The sequence below is a fragment of the Dioscorea cayenensis genome, chromosome 4 (assembly GCF_009730915.1).
Source record: "Dioscorea cayenensis subsp. rotundata cultivar TDr96_F1 chromosome 4, TDr96_F1_v2_PseudoChromosome.rev07_lg8_w22 25.fasta, whole genome shotgun sequence".
NCBI classification, from domain to species: domain Eukaryota; kingdom Viridiplantae; phylum Streptophyta; class Magnoliopsida; order Dioscoreales; family Dioscoreaceae; genus Dioscorea; species Dioscorea cayenensis.
The window spans coordinates 6,343,867-6,363,663 of NC_052474.1; the positions used below are offsets into that span (position 1 = coordinate 6,343,867).

General features: G+C 37.0%; 3 protein-coding genes across 4 annotated transcripts; all 3 read right to left on the reverse strand.

The window, feature by feature from the left end:
- Positions 1-817: 817 nt before the first annotated feature.
- On the reverse strand, positions 818-2,661 carry LOC120258350. The gene is made up of 2 exons (XM_039265724.1): positions 1,952-2,661; positions 818-1,849 (listed from the first exon to the last, which is right to left on the reverse strand). Exons 1-2 carry the CDS (start codon positions 2,040-2,042, stop codon positions 1,425-1,427), a joined length of 516 nt encoding a protein of 171 aa, XP_039121658.1. The 5' UTR covers positions 2,043-2,661; the 3' UTR covers positions 818-1,424.
- A 6,321-nt stretch (positions 2,662-8,982) lies between these two features.
- LOC120258375 (mannan endo-1,4-beta-mannosidase 2-like) lies at positions 8,983-11,734 on the reverse strand. Its single transcript, XM_039265747.1, has 5 exons — positions 10,910-11,734; positions 10,558-10,755; positions 10,357-10,479; positions 9,622-9,836; positions 8,983-9,556 (listed from the first exon to the last, which is right to left on the reverse strand). Exons 1-5 carry the CDS (start codon positions 11,261-11,263, stop codon positions 9,151-9,153), a joined length of 1,296 nt encoding a protein of 431 aa, XP_039121681.1. The 5' UTR covers positions 11,264-11,734; the 3' UTR covers positions 8,983-9,150.
- A 729-nt stretch (positions 11,735-12,463) lies between these two features.
- LOC120258374 lies at positions 12,464-19,390 on the reverse strand. Of its 2 annotated transcripts, none has more exons than XM_039265746.1 (9): positions 18,870-19,388; positions 18,167-18,550; positions 17,873-18,086; positions 17,631-17,740; positions 17,289-17,488; positions 15,233-15,336; positions 13,324-13,511; positions 13,046-13,245; positions 12,464-12,956 (listed from the first exon to the last, which is right to left on the reverse strand). In XM_039265746.1, the coding sequence occupies exons 1-9, from the start codon at positions 19,153-19,155 to the stop codon at positions 12,717-12,719; spliced, it is 1,926 nt and encodes a 641-aa protein (XP_039121680.1). In that variant the 5' UTR covers positions 19,156-19,388; the 3' UTR covers positions 12,464-12,716. The 2 variants fall into 2 exon arrangements, 1 of the variants encoding a protein (XP_039121680.1); XR_005535976.1 differs by having other exon boundaries at positions 12,816-12,956; positions 13,314-13,511; positions 18,870-19,390.
- Positions 19,391-19,797: the final 407 nt, after the last annotated feature.

Below are 19,797 nucleotides of genomic sequence, written 5' to 3' on the forward strand. Positions count from 1 at the left end.
TATATCTGACATGCAGCTAGATGAGGTAGGGGCAATGTACTTCACTTCAGTTGTTGATAGAGCAACTATGTCTTGCTTCTTGGACCCCCAATGTAATTGCACTGGATCCAAACCTAAACACCATTCCTAAGATGCTCTTTTAATCAGTCAATGAACCACCCCAATCTCTATCCGTAAAAGCTTCTAAACTGCCTTCTAAACATTATGAGAACCATAAGCATTACTCAACTATTCCTGCTAGATATCTTACTATATGTTTAACTGCAGAAAAAAATGGTGTTTGTTTGTATTGAACATAAACCTTGATAGCAGGTTAACAGCTAGCAGATGTCGGGTTTGGTGTGTGTTACATAGGGTAATTTACCCATCAAACTTCTGTATATCTTTGTATCTACCTTTTTTGGGCTCTCCTCAAAATACAGTTTCTCATTCACACACATTGGTGTTGCAACAGCTTTACAGTGCTTCATATTTATCTATGCAATGAGATCCTTCACATACTTTTTCTGCGTAATAAATATTCCACCAGTTATCTGCTTCACTTCCAAGCTTAGGAAGTACTTCGTTAGCCAAAGATCAAACATATCAAACGAATTCATCATGTCTAACCTGAACTCTTCAATCAATTTCAGTGATGAGCTTGTATAGATAATGTCATCCACATAGACACCTTTCTACCATGAGTTTGTTAGGATCGGGTGAGATGAAGTGTATAAATGTTCTCACAAAACACTCAGGTTCACTGATAATTGAACTCTAAATATAAGAACAGAATGAGAGGAAGAGATGTGTAGAAGAATAGATAGCAGAGATGCTATGAAATTCCTTACATTCACTTCATTAATTCATTCAAGCATTTAAACAAACAACTGATATGCGTGCCAGTGAAGCAGCATAGTTCATACAACCAGAACAATTTAAACATAAACTACAAACATACAGTGAAAGCAAATTCTAAATAAAACACAACAATAAGATAACTCTGGGATGATGTGAATCCCAATTCAGTGCTGAATACATTGGTCTTCGGCAGCAGTGGAGAGTGAGCTGGAGGCTGGAAGCAAGTGCAGGGACCTGGGGAGAATCCAGCAATGGCTCCAGTGATATGTCTGATCAAACAGCCTTAACAGAGTTTTCTTGTACATAGCATGATCATTTTCACTTCTTATAAATCCATGCTGTCGAAAATGCATATCTATTCTCATATGCCAGGCTCTAGGGGTTTGTTTTACTCCTTATAGAGCCTTTCTTCAGTTTGTACAGTATGTTCTCCTTTCCTTCCACAACATAACCCTCTGGTTGCTCGACAAAGATCTCCTCTTGTATCTTCCCATTTAAGAATGTTGATTTAATGTCAAAGTGAAATGCTTGCTAGTTTGCTTGAGCTACGAGTGCAAGAAGAATTCTAATAGTTTCTAATCTTGCTACCGGTAAAACACCTCAACATAATCCACTCCATATTGCTGTGTATATCCCCTAGCCACCAACCTGGCTTTGTGTTTCTGGATTTGACCATCAGCCTGTATATCCCCTACAACTCTTTTGTCAGGCGGTAAATCAGTCAATTGGTAAGTGTTGTTACTCTGAATTGCTGAAAGTTCTACATCCATAGCATCCTTCCACTCTTTATACTTCACTACCTCATTGAAATTCAATTGGTATATAACATTGAGTGCAAACGAGCATGTGTTGTAGATGTCTGCGAGAGACTTTATCTTCTTGAGAGATGAACCATCTGTGCATGCTACTCTTGGTCTTGACAAATCAGTTGCTTCGCTGGAGTTTGAAGAAGATGTGGCTCTTGCTGATTCGTTAGATATGATAGTGTCATTGGTGTTTGAGATTGGCCCTGTTCATAAGAAGGCTCAAAGAAGTTAATAGAGTGCTTATCCTCTGGTGTTGTATTACTGGTTTGAGATTGGCTCTTGCTTAAAGAAGTTAATAGGAGCACCTTTAATTATTTGCATTGGTTTTTGATTCTTCAATTGTGATGGAAGGCTCTCTTCCATCAGTGCCATGCCAGTCCCAGTGAGCATCCTCATGAAACACCATATCTCTACTTACAATCACTTTGCAAGTAATTGGATTACAGAGTTTGTAGGCCTTAGTTTATGAGCAATAACCTACAAATAAGCACTTTTCATACTTCTCATTCAGCTTTAGATGCTTTTTCATAAGGATCATACCAAAAACAACCCATCCAAATAATCTAAGGTGACTTACTGAAGACTTCATTCCACCCTATACCTCATAAGGCATCCTATTATGCACTTCTTGTGTTGGAGATCAATTGATTAAATCTATTAATGTTGAGATTGCCTCTGTCCAGAAACTGTTTGGTAAGCCTCCACTCTTAAGCAAGCTGCGGGTCATTTCAACGATGGTTCTATTTTTTCTTCTATTACACCATTCTGTTGAGGAGTGTAACGAGCTATTAATTCTCTCCTGATGCCAAGCTCCTCACAATAACTATGGAATTCATGTGACATGGACTCTTCACTAGGATTATTTCACAGAGCTTCGAGCATCCTTCTTGTCAGCCTTTTGACTAAAGCTTGAAACCTCTGAAAACATTCAAACGTGTTTGCCTTGCTCTTGATGAAGTGTACCCAACACATCCTGCTGAAATTATCGACAAACAAGAGAAAATACTTACTGCCACTTAGTGATTCTATGCTCATAGGTCCGCACACATTGGCATGGATGAGCTCAAGACATAAAGTTTTCCTCCAAGCCTTCATTATGGGAAACGGTCTCCTTGACTACTTGGCAACCACATAATCTTCACATTGAGTCACCTGCTTCAGAATTCGTAGCCCATGTACCAATCCATTCTCTCTAAGTAGTCTCAAACTCCTATAATTCAAGTAACCAAAACACATGGCCCATAGATCTGACAAGCTCTGATTGTTCATAGTTACATTAGCATTCCCTATACTTGAGATATCCACGAGAAACATGTTGTTTTTAGTCCGTGGATAGAGATAACTTGCATTCCCGTTAGATCATCTCTGATGACATAATTGTCTTTCTCAAACAACACTGAGCAACCCTTAGTGAGCAATTAACCTGTTGGGGAGCCTAGGGTATACAACACACAGCGGACAAAACCTGGCAGTCAACACTATTCACCCCATTTGGATCAAATGACAAACAAATATACAATTCTCATTCAAAAACCAATGTACATCTTTTTTCAGGAAGAATCCTTGTGGGAAAACTCCTCACTACAAAGAGAAACCACAAGGACCTAGAGTGTTCAATTGGTATGGGAAGTGCTACAGTGTTCTTCTTCTCCCTTAAGCTACAACCTAGCTGAATCCGGCTAATCAATGCATACAAACATACAATAAGCCTCTCTTGAGCAAATAAGAACACACAACAAGATGATAAACAACTTGCCCTAGCAACCTTCCCACCTTCTTGCAACCGCTAGCTTAGGTTTACAAGAATGAAGAAGAAGAATACAAATATACCTTCACTTCTTCTTCTTTGAGCTCACAAGCTCGGATCCGAAGCTCTAGGATGTCTTCAAGGCTTCCCCTTTGATGGATGTTGAAGCCCTAGCCCGTAGCCCTCTCCCCCTTTCTTTTTCTCTCAAGAAACCTCAAAGAATGCACTATTTATTGAAGAGAGAATGAAGAGTTAAGTATCTCATTCGGGATGCTACAGTAACCCATACGGTCTCCATGCGGGCCGCATGGCGCCCACATGAAATTCCCAGAACTAGAAATTCTCTCACGGCTGCTATAGTACCACTGCTATAATACATCTGCTACAGTAACTTTACTACAGTACTGTGGGATCGAAAATACGCATCTGGCATCATGAAAAGACACCAGACGATATATCGAAGCACAAATATCGTATTTGTTTTGTGTGGGTTCTTTCATTCCTAATAGAGGCAAGCCTCTATTATTAATTACCCTAGATTAGAAATCTTAGGAACCTCCGATTAAGGGCAAAAAGTACAAGTAAGAGCAAGAAGATTTGTGAATTTTAAATCCTGTTATTTTATTATATAAACATATTTATTACATCATTTATATATATATATTTTTATCATCGCCATGTCACTGTGCCTTTGTCATCTGCGTTGCTGCCCGCATTGCTTCGCTTTTTGCAATTTTTGTTGCCATTTTAAAATAAACAAGTCACTGCTTGATTGTGTCTTTCATACTATATTGCATGTCTTGTTGTCACCCTCTTGGGAATATGTCTCATTGTTGTTTTGAGACAAATTTAGCCATGACATTGAGATGAGCACCCTTTATCGTTGCTTTTGAAATTAGCGAGTCTTATTTCTCCTGCTATTCATTTGCTTACATATCATTTCTAGATATATATTTTTAATTTATTTATTTTTAATCCACACTTATCATAGTGGGTTATATTTATTTATTTATTTTTTGAGAGGGCCGTGAGCATATAACATGCATGTGTTCATGCTTACATATAATAATTTTCTTTTAAAATATCCCCATGTATATCCCTCCAAGGTGGGCCGATTTCTTCAGTTTTTTTATTATCATTTTTTTATGTCATGAGACCATAGCATGCTTTTTTCTTTATTATTGTTATTATTATTGGTGTATATCATTTATTCTTACAAAAACATGAACATGCATTTTTTTTAATGTATGCATAAGCCACGTGAAAATATTTTAACCCCATACTCATCATTTAAATGGTGGGTCCCACTTGAGTATATGCATGCATACCTACTCGTTCATTTTTTTTATATGCATGTTTCATTTTTTCCTTATCTCATGCTAGCATAAAAAATTTGTTTTATGTCATTCCCATATGCATGGTAATCCTGACTTCTAAATGTCTGAGTATGCATGCATTATATATATATATATATATTTTTAAAAAGATGGGCCCACCTCTTTAAGTCATGATCACGTGCATCCTTTTTAAAAAAAATTTCATATTTTTATTATGCGCGTATGTATGCATGAATTTATTTATTTATTTATTTATTTTTTTGCATGCATGACTTATTTAAGGTTTCTTATTCTTTTTCTTCGATCACATTTAATCACTGTAATGAAACACTTCATTCTTTTTTTTTTTTTATTATTATTTATTTGTTTGCAGGATGTTATGCACAGTAATCTGAAGAAATGGCATGATCCTTCTGTTTCTTGCTTTGAGATATACAGCTTTTCTTTTGAGGATGAATAGTGTAGAAATGGATGATCGTTTCCCGGTGTATGTGCTAAGATTCCAGCACATAAAAGTTCTCATAGGCATGACCTTAGTATCTCATATCGTGCTTGAAGGGTGGGTGGACCAACATAAGCCTTGATATCTGCCCAGTCAATAAAAGCAATATCTATTGCTGCAGTTATATTTGATAATAACATTTGGCCATGATTCTGGTCTGTCCATCTGAGTAAACAAAGCATTAACAACCCGAATTGAGTCTGAAGATTCTGAACCTTTAGCAACCAATTTTCCACTTTTCGGAAAAACCATTTTGCTGAACGAGGAATGGGCAATAACCTCTACCGATTGGCACATAGAATATCTTGACTTAAAATAAAATGTATATAGAGCTTCTGAGCCAATGCTTTACATAAAGAAGTCTTCCCAATTCCAGGAGGCCCATGCAATAGGATGATCCGATTCCGATAAACAAGGCAAGGATCTACACCTCGCTCAATAAACAAAAAGAGCACTAGCAAAGATACTGCAGAGAAGTTACTCGCTTGAAACTAGTTTCATAAATTAAACCCTCTCACATTCCATTAAATTCTCTAGCGGGGTAAAACCCTACTCATTAAAGCTAGAAAGCATATCATTTCCATTTATTTTTTTCACCGTGATCCACTTCACTAAGCATAACGTAACTTTTATGATTATCAATAGACTCATCTCAGTCGTCGCATGCAGGAAAGCTTCATCTGCGAGGAAGGACCCTCAGAGATAGCTTAAACTCCACTTTTCCAAAGATTCTTTCCACTCGCGATGAGAACATTCTCAGCAGACCTCAACTGAAACCAAGACCTTGTCATCAGGAGCAGGGATCAGGGAAGGCGAGGAGTCTAGGGAAGTAATGACCGCAAAGAACAATGAAGAACGCGAGATGATTTAAAATTAAGGATGGAGACGGTTGATAGGCAAAGATCAGAAGCACCACGAGCAGGGACTTGGATGAGAGAGAAACTAGAAGCAAATGGTCTCTCTCTCTGCTGGTAGTAATGCCTCTTCTATCTGGGTCCTCCCTGGTGCCTTCTGGGGACCCAGCGTCGGCTTCCTCAGTAATTCTTTTTCGGCGGCGATGGCGGCAGTGGCGTCAATGGCGGACACAGCAGCAGATAGCAGCGACAACAAGCGGTAGCGCGTGACATGCTTTAGCGGCATTATTTCGACCATCAAGCATGTCTCGGTGATGAATGGCGACAGACGGCGGCGTGCGGCAAGGCGTCGATAGCGGACACAACAACGGATAGCAGCGACAACAAGCGGCAGCAGTGACATGCTTGGCGGCATTATTTCAGCCATCAAGCATGTCTTGGTGATGAATGGCAGCAACGGCGACGTGCAGTGGCGGCAGCAAAAAATCTTTTTTATGTATATATATGTATATAAGAATACGGGAGAGGAAGAGAAATATACCTCTTCTTTTCGTTCTCTCTTCCTTCTTCCTTTTTTATTTTTCTCACTCTTTTTTTTTTCTCCCCCTCAATCTCTCTTCAGCTTCCTCCTCCCTTTTAAAAGCTTTGACCACCACTTTTTTTTTATCCTCATCCCGTGAGATCTCTCCCCTTTTTATCCATCCCGTGAAATCACAGCGAATAATATATATATATTTTTTTTAAATTTCAAATTTTAAAACTTTTTTTTTTAATTTCAAATTTTTAATAAATTTTTTTCCTTTTTATATTATTATTATTTATTTTATTTTATCTTATTTTATTATTTTATTTTTTTCTTTTTATTTTTTTATTTTTTTATTTATATTTATTTATTTATATATTTTTTATTTATATTTTATTTATATTATTTATTCATTTTTTTATTTCTTTTATTATTTTTATTATTATTATTTTTATTATTATTATTTTTATCTATATATATATATATATTTTAAATTTACTTTATCCCAACTTCTGATTGTGATTTTTTTTTATTTATTTATTTTATTTATTATATATTTATTTATTACTTTTTCTAATTTTATTTCAAATTTTAAATTAAATTTTTTTTTTAATTTATTTTTCGAATTTATTATTATTATTATTATTATTTAATTATATATTGATTTATTTTATTTATTTTATTTATTATTATTTTTTTAAAAAAAAAATTTATTTTATTTTTATTATTATTCACTTAACTCAATTTGCCTTTGGGATGTGTGTTCAAGCACTTCAAGATTTGTACTTTTCTCAAATCGCCTCAAGATCCGCTCTCGTAGGGCAATCTTGTAAATTTTGCATTCATGCCCTCGAGATATGTTCCTCAGGGCAATTTTGTAATTTTGCATTTATGCCTCGTGATATGTTCTCAAGGGCAATTTTGTAATTTGCATTTTGTATTTAACTTGGAATTTTGCATTCTAGTCCAAAAACAATCCAATAATCAATTAAGATTAAGATTATGACATTTAAATTTTTAATTCTAAATATATCTCATGATTAGGATATATTAGTAAATCTAATTTGGCTCCATTCAGGGACATTGAGTTTTATTAGGACATGCGTTATATTATTTATATATAAACAAGTACCTGGCAGAAAGGAAAATTTTCAGTGAGCCTCACGGTCTCCATGCGGGCCGCATGGAGCCCGTGAGGTTTACAGCCATTCTCTGCATCCCCGTCGCTACAGTAATTCCTGCACAAACTCAATATTGAGTTATACATTTATCTTAGAGCTTCAAACAGGGCTGGACACCTTACATAACCAACGCAAAGGAAAGTATGTGCAAGGCTAGGGATATATTGAACTCCATGCAATTGCTTGACTCTTTCATCCAACGCGTTTACTACCGCAGTGCCAACTCCTTCCACCTTTGTCTCATTCTCGTCAACCAGTTATTCACCTTTTGAGATTCATTCAGCTTGCTGAATAGTTTCCTTCCCTCTGACATATGGCTTGAGTATCCACTATCCACTAGCAGTATGGAGTTTGCTTCAGTCCTAGGATCACTACTTGTCATGAAGTTATTGTTTGCTTCCCTTTCCTTAGCCACATGGGTGACCCCTTTCTTTGGATGCTTATCTTTTGCCCAACACTCTGCTTTGATATGGCAGAACCTCTTGCAGTTGAAGCACTGTACATTGCTTATGTATTCGCTACTTCTATCCCATTCTCTGCTTCTCCCTTTTCCCCAAGAGAATCCTCTTCCATGACCTCTAGAATTACTCCAAGTTTCAATAGTGCTTGAGCTTCCTTTCTCATTGGCATTCAGGACTGCAGCTTCACTATTCACATGCATAGCTTTCTCAGCTGTCCTCTCTACTGCACGATTTACCCTCTTCTCATGCTCCTACAAGGAACCACTGAGCTCGTCCAATAAGAGCTTAATGATATCTCTGGATTCCTCAATGGTGATTGCTACATAGTCAAATTTCGGCGTAAGCTCCAAAGGACTTTAGAGATAACTTCATCTTTAGAAAGTTGGTATCCGAGTCCTTTGATCTAGTTGACGATGGTGACCACACTTGAGAAATACCTTGTACTGACTCCACCCGAACTATTCCATGGTACTAGTTCTTTATCATCTTCCATGTCTCATGTGTTGTTGTTGCATCGGCAATGCATCGAGAATGGGTTCATTATCCTATGTATCTCCAATATATTCCGTTAATGTTGTATATTAGATTGTTTATTTATATAATTATTTTTTCATGTAGAGTAATGGAGTTTTCTTCTATATATGCATAAATATAATTTTTATGGAGATATCTGCACAAAATAGGAAAAAAAATTCTGCAACATGAGCCAAACTTAGTCACTAAATGACATCTTTGGAAATAGTCATATATTACTTCTGATTGAGTGATGATACATGAAGGAGTGCTCAGTTTCTGCAGAAATTCACAAAAAAAAAAACAGCAAAATTCTTCAGAATACACAGTAACAGGAAACAAATGCAGTGATGCACAAGTGATATCCTTCATCCTTGCACTTATTTTCAGTTATTTCGGCATTCACCTTTAGATGTTTTCCTTGCCCAATCCTCTCCGTGATGCAATACCGCCATGCGGCATGACTGTTCTTTTAGCAATTTAAACAGCGAAGAACGCTTCCGAGGAATAAAACCATAATCATCGACATAAGTATCCATGCCTTTAACCATTAATTGCCAAACAAGAGCTCCTGCACCAGCTCCATTTTCCTGTGCAGACTTGTACACAATGTCGAATATCGTCTTGTAAAGCTTATCCCTTTGAGTGTTATGGAAGTCCTTGCTGTTGCATGAAAGTCCAAATTCCGTGAGCAGTACTGGTTTTTTCAGTATCTTTTCGCCATCTTCGATGTGAGAATTCACCCACTTGAAGATGTATCTCAGTTGATTATCAAGTTCTGATACTTCTAACCTGTACAAGAGAATGCAATGATTTCTAGATTCATTATTAAATTTTTTACTTAATTTGATGCTTACCATTGATCAGGGTATACATGGACAGATGCGAAATCAATGCCAGAGGCATTCGTGTTGCTAATAAAGTCAGTTCCTACATTACCATAGTACTCGCTGGGATTGACATTCCTTTTTTCCGGAGGGCTTTTTGGACCATAGAACCCCTCTATACCGATAGTTACTAAATGGTTCTTGTCAATTGATTTTACATATGCTGACATTTCTTCAATCCATTTCTGCATTGCTCAAAAATTAAGTATCACAAAGCAGATCAAAAGAATGAGAAGATACTGAAGAACTAGTTGAACAAAGCTCAAGAATTGGTATAAAAAATCCTATTGTAAAATTCGATAGCCTCTCAGGTTATAAAAAGCAAAAACTGCAACCTTCTTAATTCAATTTCCCTTGAAAGCTTCACATTCTCATGAAAAAAACACTTAATTCGATCTCGACAAAATCACCAAATTTTACAAAGGAAATCTCTAATTCATTAATGATCGCAAGACGACAAAACCGACATACATACTTGGAGAGTGTCACCCCATGGATCGGTCTCGATAGCTTCTCAGGTTATATAAAAAGCAAAAAATTGCAACCTTCTTGATTCAATTTCCCTTGAAAGCTTCACATTCTTATGATAAAACACTTAGTTCGATCTCGACAAAATCACTAAATTTTACGACAAAATCACTAAATTTTACGAAGAAAATCTCTAATTCACTAATGATCGCAAGACGACAAAACCGGCATACATACTTGGAGAGTGTCACCTGATGGATCGGTGACGCAACGTGGTTCATTCATCAGCTCCCATGCAAAGATAGTAGGATCATCTCGATATTCAATCCCGGTTAAGTGATTTTCCCTAGTCAGTATAGCCTGCATTACACACAAAATTTTTCGGTTCTTATTCAATCAAATCAAGTGATTCTTGCGTGACAAAACATCAAGAATTACCTTCAAGTAATCCTTGAAATAACTCCGAATAGCAGGATCAAAGAAGAAGGAATCCTCGGAGGAATTCAAGCTCAAACCTTCTTCCCATGCCCATTGAACATACTGAGGCTTCCCACCATATGCTTCCAAATTGTTCACCAAACTAAGGAGCAGGCGAATACCGTGTTTTCGAGCTTCCATAATAACATAATCCAATCCCTACACAGAACAAAAGAGTCAAGCTATATAGTTCTACACAGATTGCTATTCTTATGTTTCTGGATCATCAAACATACAGTTGAAATACATAGTTGAATTAGATACATTAATAGTAACAAGTATGAAAGAAAGATGAGATCTGATGAAGTAATACCTGAAAAACCTGCTCGTCGAAGTTGCCGAGAGAAACTTGCAGAGCATTGTAAGTTCCATCATTGAATGCCCAAGTTCTGCAAACAGTAAGACCCATCTTGGAAGCAAGATAGAAAATGTCCCTGACCTTTTGCCTAGTGGATTTTTCCACAGCATGATCCATTAGCCAGTAAGAGTTCCATCCATTAACAAAGAATGGCTTACCATCCAACATGAACTTAGTCTCATTCCTCCCCACAAAACTCATCATATTTTGCTCAACAGGTTGGTAACCAAAGTCCCCATAAGTAATGTATATGAATATCACACAAGATGCAAGGCCAAGAAAAGGAAACAAGACCCTATTCCCTAACATTGCTTGGAAACCTCAATGGAAGTCACAAAAGAAGCAAATTTTTAAAGAAACCTACTGCTCAAGCCAAAGAAGAGGAAAAAGTAAAAGATGGAACTAAAGCTGAGCTATAGGGGATTAGGAGATGATGGTTTATTTATAATGGGTGGGGGGAAGGAAATGGATAGATACTAAGAGTTGATAGCAATGCAGCATAATGCTTGCAAATCTACAAAAATGGTGAAAGCTGGAGCCACTGAAAGATTGTCACTTGTCTAACTAAGGACAGTAAAACAACAAGGACATAAAACCATGAATAACAAGGAACCAACCATGTGGGAATGAGGACAAAATCTATGTTTGTGCTTTACCTCTAAATTTTGATCATCCTGATGTCTAGAGGTTAAAAAAATTTCTAACAGGATTACAAGACAAATGCAACTGGCTTCCACTACAATGCTTGCATATTTCTTCTGACTTTGCGCAAAACAACCATGTAAGGGGTGAGGACAAAATCTAAGTCTTGTGCATTACCTCTTAACTTTGTCAGTATGATGACTGGAGAGATGAAGCAAAATACTAACAAGATGGCAAGTCAAATGCAGTTGGCTTCATTTAATATTCTTATATTTTCTACTGACTTTGTGCAAAACAACACTTGTTATGGTTGTCAGAATGATCTCAGATGAAGGTAGACAGCTCAAAATGAAAACTTTGCTAGCAAGGGGTTCTGAATGTTTCTGATTTGAAAGCCATTGAAGAGGAAAAAGACATACAGAGATTTTGGTTTAGTCTAGGATTCTATTGATCTTATCCTAAATTTCTGACTGCTATGAATTTTGTTCATCTGATGAAGTAAATATAATGAATACTGACAGTAAAATTTCAGACAGACATCTTTGCTTAAATTTGAAGAACAGGCAACCACAAGCATGGTTGGTACTTGGTATAATAAGGTAAGGTACAGAAAGGCACTAGAAACCATCTTTCTGGTGAGAGTACCTGTTCCATCTTCTTCAATCAGAAATGCACTGCAGAACTAACCTAACAAGATCTGGCAGAGTTATCGCATTTCATCTCACTAAAATAGTGCGAAAGGATACATATGGTGGTGGGAACAATATCGTCCCCTACTTAGACTAATAAATACAAAGAAAATTTTTATATATTGATTCAAAGAGCCAAACTTATATGAAGAACTACAAGAATGCAATTAATCTTCTTTCTATTGCTCTTGATCAAATAAATTTCACAAATTGACTTGTGGGGAAAACAGGAACTAATTGAGAATTATTGTAAATCGGTTATTTACAACCAAATGAATAGATATCGACACTTTTGTGAGGTGAAAAAATAGAATACTGTTGCTGTGTCTTTCCTTGAATTTAAGCCTGCTAATTCCAAACTGCCTGATTCCCCATGGTCCCCAGTAATGAATCTATTGTGAAATACAATGAAAAAACTTTGATGACAAAATTTAGTTTGCCACAAACTCCCTGGAGATGAGAGGTCTGGGACGATGCCTTTTTGAATTTGATTTCTTGTCCTTCCCATGCTTCACCGGTGGCTTCCGTAGTGGTGGGGGTTTACTGACCCCACGGCGAAGAGCGTCTGGACTTGGTTTTGAAGACTGTTGTTCTCCGGAGGAGGACCGCGGTGGAGGGTAACTGAAGGGCAGCTGTAAATTCCTCTGCTCTAACAAGTCTTTGTGGTATGCCTGTATTATCATGCATAAGATCAAAAGGCCACAGGAAACACTCAGGCCGTTTTACTTGCTTCATTGGGTGAGTGAAAAGGAAGAAATACCTGAACTACAAAATTACGGCGCTCACAATCCAGGAACATGTTGATACTCCAATCGACTTTGGACATGATTTTGTCCCTTACGGTGCTGAAACTGAGTTGATCCCTTGATGTAAAACGATTGACTTCATTGAACCAGAGACACGTGAAGAGGTTGGTGATGGGAATGTGTTCTCTTAAAATGACACAGCCTTCTGGAACATCTGCAGATCATGAGAAACATAAGAACATGTATAGACTAACCTCAGAGGGATTTAACTACAATGAGTACCTGCACTCACCACTGCTGATGGGAAGCTTATCTTCGGTATAGTGAGTCAGACCCTCTCTCCTGTAAAACTCCAGCTGGTAGTCAATGGAGGCATTGTCATACTTTCCGGCCGCTTTGTTAGCTTCTGCTTCCTCAAAGACATCAAAGCGTTTATAATGCTTTGAAATTGCAAAAGTGGCATTTTCCCGCCACAAGAACCTAAAGAAAAAACAAGATTACTGTTGTCAATCAAACAAAATAAATGGATCACAGCACTTGACATAGAAAAGATAACTTTTGTTTTTGGAAGGAAATATGTGCATTGCAAAAGTTGATGTTTGTCAGTAAGTCCTGGCAATATGGCCAAACTTATATAAGATACCACATAGTTCAGGTGAGATGTTCATAAGACTACATATTTCCCCATTTGGCCTTATTTCTTTAAAAGTGATTAAATAACTCTGTAACTTTTTAAGATATTGGAGGAACTTGCAGTAAATAAGTTCCACACATTGTACTGTTCAATCTGAATATAACATGGCTCCAAGAAAATATTTTCACATAAAAGCAAGTATGTCTCAGTTTTTGATCCACTCAAACCCAACATACAACAAAAATCATTCTCCTAGCACGTGTTAACTATTAAATTTCTTAGTTGCCATATTAAGTATAGATTTAGAAGATTATAATAATAACTATGTACTGAGATTTTTATTACATGAACATATACTGTATTAAGCATATAGAATATGTAATAAAAGTGTGGACACAAGCATGTGTATCTAACACTAGTGCCTTCTTATTAGTTTTTCTTGCATTGCACATCTCAAACATAAACAATTCCTTAGATGAATAGTATTGGGCAATTCTTAACTCTAGGCTTCACCTTGCAGAGGGCTAGTACAACATCAGAAAGAATCAGGAAAGCCAAAGCTAAAGGAGATAATACCAGATTATCATTTGCAATAGCAAGAGATATCTGAAAGCTTTCATGTTTCATATATGGATTCTTTAGTTTTGAACGACTTATCGCCAACATACTTGATTCCTAACCCTTTCTATATCTCATGTTTCTATCCTGATAACTGGCAACTAAGAATTTCATTAAACATGCCATGCCAAACAGTCATAGGGCACTAAAAAGCAAATATAGTAATGCCCCAGAAACATAGTGGTACAGATATTTTCTTTCCATGGGTAAATATAAGAAAAGGTATCAGCTGAAATGTGCTAACTTGATGCTAGTTAATTTGGGAACGGTGAAGAGATTCTTTACATTGGTGAAAATAGAAGAAAAGGCATGAGTTGAAATCTGCTAACTTGATACTATTTAATTTGAGGCTGTTCCAAAAACCTGCACCAAAGATTCAAGGCATGATATCTCACCAGTTAAGCCCATGACTCTACATATAATCACTTAGATTCAGTTAACCTCTCAAAGATTCATGGCATGATATGTCACCAGTTAAGCTAAAGAGTATATATATATTCACTTAGATCCAGTTAATGAAGAGTATATAGTTCTCATCATTCACTGTGCGCAATCACCAAAGTAATAGTACAGCATCAGGCCCATTACACATGATTGCTGGCCAAGCTAAACTATAGGCCTGTTACATCCAGACATAGGAAGAGAGTATACACCAACCTCATGAAAAGTTCTCTTACAAATGTTAACCACAACAGCTTTATGTCTCGGAACAAAGAAATAATATCGCCAAACAAATCAGTTGAGGTATGTTTAAGATTCACCCTCAAGTTAAAAAAAAGGGGCTTATTTTGGTTCTTGAACTACATGAATAAATGCAGAATGTGCCATATAATTACTCATGGCAGCTAAAACATAATTAAGTTCCTAAGCTACTTATTGAACCACACATATTAACATGCATGTCAGATACGAAAAAATAAGAAAGCCGTGAATTCCGCATGAAACATACCTCTCAAGTATTCGATAAGGGTCCACAACAAGTTTAAGTTTCCCATCGATCCATATGGAAAATCGGGCATGAGGAAATATTCTGTGTAGTAGAAGTTTTGGAATCTGCAAAGTTAATAATATACTGAGTCATCTGATATACCAATTTACCAAAGCAATAGGATCTTAGAATACTGCTACTTCATGAGTCAAACGCAAGTCATGCTACTTAAAGGTAAAATTATTAGTTAACAAATATAACAAATAAGAGATTTATTTTAAGCAAATGAAAATAAATGCATAAATAAGGTTACCATTTTCTGTTGTCACTTAGACATTATAGTATAAGCAACATTCTAATTCTAATTCGCACTCAAATTTCATGTCAAATAAAAAAGGAGTCTCAAAGAATGTGAAGCAGGCACATTAGGTCCCCTTGTCCATGACCGTTTAGCAAGACTATAAGTGGAGATATTGTTTATAATCAATAATATATTAGAGGCACAATCTGATTTGGTAATAAAATAGAATCACAGTGAGTGCATTGTTGCAGTACAAGGCAGGGGATAAGATGAACGGAAATTGGAAAAGGGCAAAATTCAAGCTGAAGAAAAATTGAAGGAAAAAAAACAATTCAAGGGACTTGGGTAAAAAAAAACTGATTATATGTAGAGAAAGAAAAGTGTATCAATTTTTCACAGAATATTAAAAGATTATCTATACTAGAGTCGCCACAGCCTCTACTCTCAGTGCAAAATTACAAATAACCTTCTTTATATAATCTCAGTCATCCGACTTATTATAGCCACAAGACAAATACATGGCTGCCAAGAAAAAGCTGAACTATGAACTGAACTAAAATAACCAATTGAATAGTTAAGTAACCTTCTGTTATGCTCCAGCATCACCCTCAAAATGGAAGTCACAATTTTTTTCTTAGGTTGTCAGGTAGAACTGAAGTCTTGGCTATGGCAATATCTTCATCATATTGAAGAGGAACTTCCATGTGATCATATATGGAAAAAGTGTCTTATTGCCAATATTAGGGCATTTTCCCATATACATGCAGTAGAAACGCAAAAGGTCCTTTATCTTTACATCCCATTCTTACCATATTCTTGCTTTTCTATTATAAACACCATTTTTACCACATCTACAAAAATGATTGCAAAATCTAGTGCTGAAAGGTACATACCATAGTTTTGTTTCAGAGGAAATATTTCACCTTCAGGTGTAAATAAACTTTCAGGTGCAAATAAACTGTACTTTTAATTATCATGAAAATCAAAATAATGATAATTGTTGCCTAAGATCTCATATGCATTGCAAGAATGATGTGCAATCTCACCTTTTTTTTAGGTAAGAGAGAATGGCAATCTCACCTTTTGAAGATGAGCCAACATAGGCTCAGAATTAGAATAAAGGGTTGAAGTAAGGTAAGATTGAGCAGCTTCACTTATAGAAGTTGGTTAAATTTATTGTGCTCCGTGGACCTTGACCATAGAATGTTCCATCTTTGCACATACTAGTAACACAATATTTCTTGAAAAGAAGGAAAGCAACTATTCCAGCCCAACACCAAAAGTTAACATTGGTGGTAGTACATAAACTAAAATGATATAAAATCATTAGCATTAGGGTTGAACTTCTGAAAGGCCCCGCTAATGTGAAATTCTATAAAACAAAAGCATAAACAAGAGAGACTTCCACCGTCAAGATAGTTAATATATATGTGATGTTTGGCATCAAAAAGTATAAGAAATACAACTTTGGAAATGATTTAAAGAGTGTATTAATTAGTGGCCAAATTCAATAATTTAGTAAAATATTCCATTAATGGAATGTGGAATACTTGTGGATCATGTTGTTTCTTAAGTCTTCTGAAGACACCACTTCTTTAAAAACAGAAATGAAAAAAGAATAAGAAAACAAAGGTATAATAGCTTGCAACTTGTCCAGTTATGAATATTTTTCTATAGCACCTTTGTTCTCTAGAGCAAATATCAAGTGAACCTTTTCACAAATAATGTAGTAAAGAATCTAACCAACCATATCAACTGAGAAGAAAATTCAAGCACCTTTCCGTTGCGTCTTGCATCAGCATATGGAAGGTTTCGGACAACTACCACCCTCCACAATCCGACCTTCATTGTGTTGTCCAAGACACTAGTATTCTTTATATAAGCTTCTGTTTCTTCATCAACAAACATATAGAAACACACACTTCTCTTTGAAAACCCACCAATACCTTTTGGTTGTTGCATTATATCGTAGTTTCCTGGCCAACAAGATAATTTTTAGAAACAAGTTGCCTAGTTACCATAATTGGCCAGCCTCTCCATGAAAGGACTGAAAGCGTTATGGGATTGAAAAACAAAAGCATGAAGATATAGTAACCAGTAGTGCTGGTGCATCAGTACCAAATATAGCTGAAGCCACAACTACTCCATGGCATCGCTCCATTTCAAGAAGATCATCATCATCCATGTCAAACCCTGTCCCATGCCCAGGTTTGTTTCCTTTGACGAAACTGACAGACAACCAAAACTTTCAGTAAGAGACGCAAGTCAGCCATAATGTTTCTACTAGTTAAGGACATGAAGTGAACAAATCTGACTGCTAAAATTGCAAAAGAATGTAAAGCAATAAGAATTAACCATACCCGCAGTGCACTGTCATCGTCTCTCTTATATCATAAGATTCATTTCTCTGATGCAGAGATGGCAATCCACCAAATAAAGAGCCCTCATTTGAATCATTTAGTAACAGATATTCATCAGAAACATATGACAGATTCTCAAGTACAGGAGATGGTGATGGAAAAGTTGGCATAGCAGCCACAGCATACTCCACAGGTACATAACAAACTGGACATGCTGAAAAAAAACCAAAAAATCATCAGCATCCCTCCAGGCATTAAAATAAACTCTGATGCTCAAGAGAGGTTCAAACTTACGGCGTGGGCCAGTGCGCTTCCGATCAGATGGTGGCGGAGGAAATGAGAATTGCCCACAAGGGTGTTGAGCAGGAAAATCATAATGCCGATGAGGAAAAGCATCATTCAATGTCTCATTCTCACTTCTCACTAGAAATTGCACATCCGACAGTGATCGAGGTAGCGGATCCACTTTGCTTTCATCTTCATCAGTCTCATTCTCACTCTTCAATGGAAATTGCACACTTGACAGTAAGAGAGGTGATGACTCCACTTTGTTTGTATCCTCATCAGTCACTGAAGGCTGCCAAAGCATATCAGGAGATGAGGTAGCAGTGTTCATTACATGCCTTACATGATCTGAGAATCTCAGATTCATCTCGGAACCCAGCTGCGCATCATAATCTGCCAACCAGGAATTGATTCTCTCAGAATCACACGCAAATGAATCAGAAAAAACACATTTTTCATACATCATAATCTGCAACTTACAAATCAATTCTCTCAAAATTGCGCAAGAACGAATTACAATTTCACATTTTCACATGCTAAACGTAAAAGGAATCAACTTCTTATCAGCAAAGTAGGACAATTAAGCACTTACAAGAAAAACATCTATAGAGTAAAATGCACACTCATACAAAATCCAAATAGATCAAACAATCTTATAGCTCAACTTCTAATAGAAAAATAATTCACAATCAAAGCACGAGAAGAGAATGACCTCGAGAGAGGATGGAGAAGCAGGAGAGGAAAACAGCGGCGGAGGAGACAAGGAGGAGAAGCAGCATGGCCACCCGGCGACGGCAAGCAAGCTTGAAGATCCAGGGAAGGCGACGCTCCTTATCACGGGAACCGGCGAGGAGCATCTTGGAGCCCTTGCGGGAGGATGGCAAGGCGGGTGGTGGCGAAAGGATGGGCAGCGCAACGCCGGGGGAGGAGGCGCCATTGCCTTGCGCCTGCAGCGAGCCATAGCTGCCGGAGCGCAAGCCGATAAAGCCCCCGCTCATTGTCGGCGATGCCGCCCCGGCCTCTCAGGCATCTCTGGCCAAGATTGGCACTTCTCTGGGTCAAAATCTCAAAAGGAAGCTAATGGCGATCGAGTTGGGGAGAAATGGAGGACGATGCACGGGGAATTGAGGGAAATATAGAGGAAGTTCTAGGGTTTGAAGAGGATTTGGGCGATGAGATCGGAGATTGGGGATGATGAAGGTCTGCGCGTTCTTGAACTAGTTTTGTCTCCTCGTGTTTATATGGAAATGGAATGGACGGGATTGAATGTTTCTAATTTTAATTAATTGCTGATTAATTTGTTAATTAATTTAGATTAATAGGATTATATAGTTAATGTTGGGGATCTTTCGAAGACACCCTCATGAAAATCATATTTATGAATGAACCTCCATAAACCATCTGGAATGACAATGTTATTGCCATTTCTTTGTGTTTTGACTGTTTTCTGTTTTCTCTATCGACAAGGTGATAATTTGCCCTCTTTTCTAGGGACATATATGCAAAAGTCTAAATTTTGACAAGGATTAAGGAGTAATTAATGTCATGATTAGTGTTGATCTTATTAATTGAATTGAATCTTTGCATAAATCTTCGCCAAAGAAGGACATTGCATGTTTGTAAATAATTGAGGTTGCTGC

What these genes read in the sequence shown, in the direction of transcription:
- LOC120258350 (XM_039265724.1), bottom strand. Translation starts at nt 2,042, where the DNA reads ATGAGGATGCTCACTGGGACTGGCATGGCACTGATGGAAGAGAGCCTT. An exon ending in ACCAATGCAAATAATTAAAG is followed by an intron (nt 1,850 to 1,951) that starts GTGCTCCTATTA and finishes TCTTATGAACAG; the next exon opens with GGCCAATCTCAAACACCAAT.
- LOC120258374 (XM_039265746.1), bottom strand. Translation starts at nt 19,155, where the DNA reads ATGAGCGGGGGCTTTATCGGCTTGCGCTCCGGCAGCTATGGCTCGCTG. An exon ending in GAAGCGCACTGGCCCACGCC is followed by an intron (nt 18,087 to 18,166) that starts GTAAGTTTGAAC and finishes GTTTTTTTTCAG; the next exon opens with CATGTCCAGTTTGTTATGTA. An exon ending in TAAGCTTCCCATCAGCAGTG is followed by an intron (nt 13,246 to 13,323) that starts GTGAGTGCAGGT and finishes CATGATCTGCAG; the next exon opens with ATGTTCCAGAAGGCTGTGTC.
- LOC120258375 (XM_039265747.1), bottom strand. Translation starts at nt 11,263, where the DNA reads ATGTTAGGGAATAGGGTCTTGTTTCCTTTTCTTGGCCTTGCATCTTGT. An exon ending in ATTTCAAGGATTACTTGAAG is followed by an intron (nt 10,480 to 10,557) that starts GTAATTCTTGAT and finishes TGTGTAATGCAG; the next exon opens with GCTATACTGACTAGGGAAAA. An exon ending in CATGTATACCCTGATCAATG is followed by an intron (nt 9,557 to 9,621) that starts GTAAGCATCAAA and finishes TCTCTTGTACAG; the next exon opens with GTTAGAAGTATCAGAACTTG.